Below are 4,228 nucleotides of genomic sequence, written 5' to 3'. Positions count from 1 at the left end.
GAGGTAATGGGGCATATGGGAATCCCCGATAATTTTTATGTAACATCTGTGTAATCTAAAGTACCTGTTAAAAATTACAAAAATAATTGTATTTGAAAAAAGGGCAAGAGAAATAAAGGGATAAGACATTTGCCTTATAAAAAAAATTATGTTGGCAAATGAAAGTATCATTCCCTGAAATAGCCTGGAAAGCACCAGTAAGAGTCAAAAAGCATGCTACATTTTTGGTCCCCTTGATTTCTCCACTATGGGACTGAATATATAAAGGCCTCACTGCCACTAACAGACTAAGTTAACAATTTGAGATGAGGGCCACATACACCTTTGAAGGTGCTCTATTTTACAAGGGAGCATATGAGTATCTAAGTGTGTGTATGAGTATGCATGTAGATCTGTGTTTCCTGCATTTGTGTGTGTATGTATGTCTGGCAAAGCTGTGATCCTTTGCAGTCCCATTCCTAATCTCAGCTGAAGACACAGAGAGTTTTGACTGTTTGAAATTGTGTGGATGTGATTGTTCTTAACACTAATCCACTCCTGTATATGTAAACTGATTGCAGATGGGATCTTTTGCTTAGGTCCAGTTAAGAGAATTTTCTTTTGATTAGATCACTTCAGTAGAGCATGGCCCATCACAGGTCTTAAAAGTGGCAGACACAGAAAAATCTGTAGAAAAGAGAGAAACCCACTAAGCACAGAGAATGCCACAAGAGCAAAAAGCTGAAAGAAACATGGCAGAGAGGAAAAGGAAGGGACCAGCAGAGCCGCCATTGTGCCCTGTCATGTGGAAAGAGTCCAGGATAACTGTTAGCAATTCCTCAGGGAGGGAATGTCATCTCATCCCTTGATTTGGACATTTTTCTCAGCCTCAGAACTGTAAGCTTTTAAGTTAATAAATCCCATTGTAAAAGCCAACTCATTTCTGGTATATTGCATTGTTCTCATTTAGCAAACTGAAAGAAAGACCAAAACTCTTTTCTACCCTTAATCCCAGGTACTTACACTCAGATTGAAGGCAGTTTCCTGGAGATGTCACTCTTTTCCCTATGTTCTCATGTTTTGGACTGCCTTTGTTGGATAGGATATATGTATTTCATCAACAGTCCTTTAGGACTCCTTCCATACAGTATCTCAGAAAATTTACCTCAGTTTCCAAAGATTATAATAATTGATCAGTAGTTTGGGGATGTTGAAAAAAGAGTGTATTATTAAAAGTAGACTTATGTACATATAAAAGCACATATATTAAATTCTTTGATCATAGAAACTTGAAATTGTGCTAATTTCTATTTCTAGACTATATGATGTAGTACATAATGTTGTTCCTTGCCATATGCTCTTTGCTCTGACCATACTTTCCTTCCTTGTCTGGTGCTTCAGGAAACTCCTCTTCATCCTTAGAAACCAATAATGGGAACTTTTTGATGTTGACACAACTCATTTTTAATATTTTTAAATACTGCTAAATTATGAAATATGATGCATTGCATTAAAATTTTCTCATTTTAATTATGTGTTTATCATAAATAGAATGAACAACCAAAGAAACACATTTATAGAATCTTATTTGTTTTAAATTACTACTTCACACAATAAAGATAGTGACTCTTAATCTTGCCTTTAAGGGTAAACTTATTTGAAAATATTATCATGAATTTATATCTATTGAACATCACCATCATCACCATCAATCATTTATTTCAGGCTCTCTCATACAGCTCCTATACTTTTGCCAATTATTTGTTAATTTTGAGGGAAAAATATGTTACTAGAAGCTCATACTCACCCCAGTAAAGATGCTTATTCTTTCATGCACCTAAGAAATTCTGTTAACTTTATATAATAGCAAGCCATTCTATAAGAATCAGAAAAAATTAATAGATTAAACTTGATTCTAGTTCATATTATAATAGGTCATTTCCTTACAATTTCCTAACTCACTCTCTCCCTAGCAAGTATTATATTACTTTGAGAAATCAGAATTTGTCAGTTTACCTACTTGATTATTTTACTATGAATGACATGTTTTAACATAAGTCATTAAAAACATCTAATTCTAACAAAGGTCTGATAACCACGTGTATCTTTCACATTTTCTTATTTATACATTAAAAATACCTACATGCGTATTTGATTTTTAAGTTCACAAACTTTACTTTACCCTTATTGTTTATACATGAGCCTGTATGAATGATATACTTCAATAAAACTGTATTAAAAATGCTTACAATTTATAAACTGCCAGGCAACAGTAAAAAATTAATGTTTTTCTTTTAAATATCTTAAGGTATAAGCAGTTTTATACATTATATTTCAAGAAAACAGGAGGTTTTTTTTCCAAAAAAAATCCCTATTTAAACTACAATATTTTAAAGATAAACTCAAATACAATAGTACACAGCTTAAAAGGACAAAAGCAAACTGGTGTTTCCATATTATCTAATGATTGTCCTATTTAATTTAATTCTGAGAGTTCCAGATGATTTTAATGACATGAAGATAATTTGTAAAGCTACAGCCATTGTTTACCAAGTATATTCATTTAAGAACCATGGGCTCTAGCCAACATTTTCTTCAGGGCATCTTTAACATCTTTATTTCGTAAGCTATAGATGAAAGGGTTCAACATTGGAATGATCACAGTATAGAACACAGACACCACTTTATCCTGTTCCAGAGCATAGCTAGTGCTCGGTCTGGAGTAAATGAAGAGAATCGAACCATAGTACAAGGTCACTGCTGTCACATGAGAGCCACAAGTGGAAAAAGCCTTCAGACGGCCTTGGGTAGAGCGAATGTTCAAAATGGCAGCAATGATGAAGAGATAGGAGGCAAGAATAAGTATGATGGGAGCCATGACATTGGAGACTAGTGTGAAAAAGATCACAGCCTGGTAGCTCTCCTTCACATCACATGCCAACTTCACAAGAGGAGGCAGATCACAGAAGAAATCATCGATGACATTGTTGCCACAGAAGCTCAGGGTAAACGTCTTGCTTGTGACGATTGTTGAGTTAATAAAGCCAACAAAATATGAAGCTGCAAGAAGACTGTCACATAACTTTGGGGACATTGCCTGGGAATAAAGCAGGGGGTTGGAGATGGCCACATATCGGTCATAAGCCATGGCAGCCAACAAGTAACATTCACTAAAATCGAGCCCAGCAGCAAAGAAGAACTGAACCAGGCAACCAGCAAAGGAAATGCTTTTGTCTTCAGAGATGCAGATCATCAGAATTTTGGGGGCAAAGACAGAAGAATACCAGATGTCCAGGAATGACAGGTTCCTGACGAAGAAATACATGGGTGTATGGAGGCGAGAATCAGCATAGATCAGAGAAATCAAGGTGAGGTTTCCCAAGAGACAGAAGACATAAATTATGAGGAAGATCAAAAAAAGTATCCTCTGCAACTGCAAGTCAGCTGTGAACCCTAAAAGAATGAACTCCTTCACTTTGGTGAAATTTTTCTTGTCCATATATTTTGGATTTCTGTAGTCTTTCTCTTTAAAAAGAGCAAAGATAATTTCATAACTCAATACAATACAGTGTACCCCTCTTCCCATCATTTGCCATTTTAGAGCTTTAAAAATCCAAAGTGACACACTTTGATGGCTCATGGTGAAAAATATTCATGCCCAGGTATAACTCCTTTTTTTATAGCTGGAGAACCACTTCTCTGCTTCTGTATTAAGATATCATTAATGGTGCCCACTACTAATCTATTTTGTGCTCATTTTACAGGGAGGGTAAATGGTTTGTGTTCTCTTCTGCTTGTACATATGGGTTGGGGACCATGTAATTGATATAAAAAAGAGAATTTGAAAGGGTGTTATAGTCTCTGTTCCTTGGTCTTTTTCCAGACATTTACATGGAGGAGAAAAATTTATTTTACTAACTGTATTTCAGAATCTCTTCAGAAGTTTACTAGACTCTAATTTCTTTGAATGCAATTATTATATTTTATTCAACTCCTTCCACCAAAAACCAAGTACAAAGTTTGGAATAGAATAGAAAATGAAATTTGTTGAATAAAATAATAGAGTTGCTTAGATAATTGGATTTTTTGATCATCACTCACTGTATGATCACTAAATACTTCCTGGATAGAAGTAGGAAAATATTAATCAACAGATAAACATGATCATATTATTAGCTGAATTTTCTATGCAATTAAGAGCTAAAAAATCCTGGCTCAATGAATGGTTATAGAAAATGATGGAACACAA

General features: G+C 34.7%; 1 protein-coding gene across 1 annotated transcript; it reads right to left on the bottom strand.

Annotated features, from left to right (window-relative positions):
- Positions 1-2,542: 2,542 nt before the first annotated feature.
- LOC101417387 (olfactory receptor 9G19-like) lies at positions 2,543-3,478 on the bottom strand. The gene has a single exon (XM_004471064.3). It carries the CDS (start codon positions 3,476-3,478, stop codon positions 2,543-2,545), a length of 936 nt encoding a protein of 311 aa, XP_004471121.3.
- Positions 3,479-4,228: the final 750 nt, after the last annotated feature.

The sequence above is a fragment of the Dasypus novemcinctus genome, chromosome 10 (genome assembly GCF_030445035.2).
Source record: "Dasypus novemcinctus isolate mDasNov1 chromosome 10, mDasNov1.1.hap2, whole genome shotgun sequence".
Lineage (NCBI taxonomy): Eukaryota > Metazoa > Chordata > Mammalia > Cingulata > Dasypodidae > Dasypus > Dasypus novemcinctus.
This window is presented reverse-complemented; position numbering and strand designations above follow the sequence as displayed.

Excerpts from the sequence above, each read along its gene's own strand:
- LOC101417387 (XM_004471064.3), bottom strand. The coding sequence starts at position 3,478 with ATGGACAAGAAAAATTTCACCAAAGTGAAGGAGTTCATTCTTTTAGGG.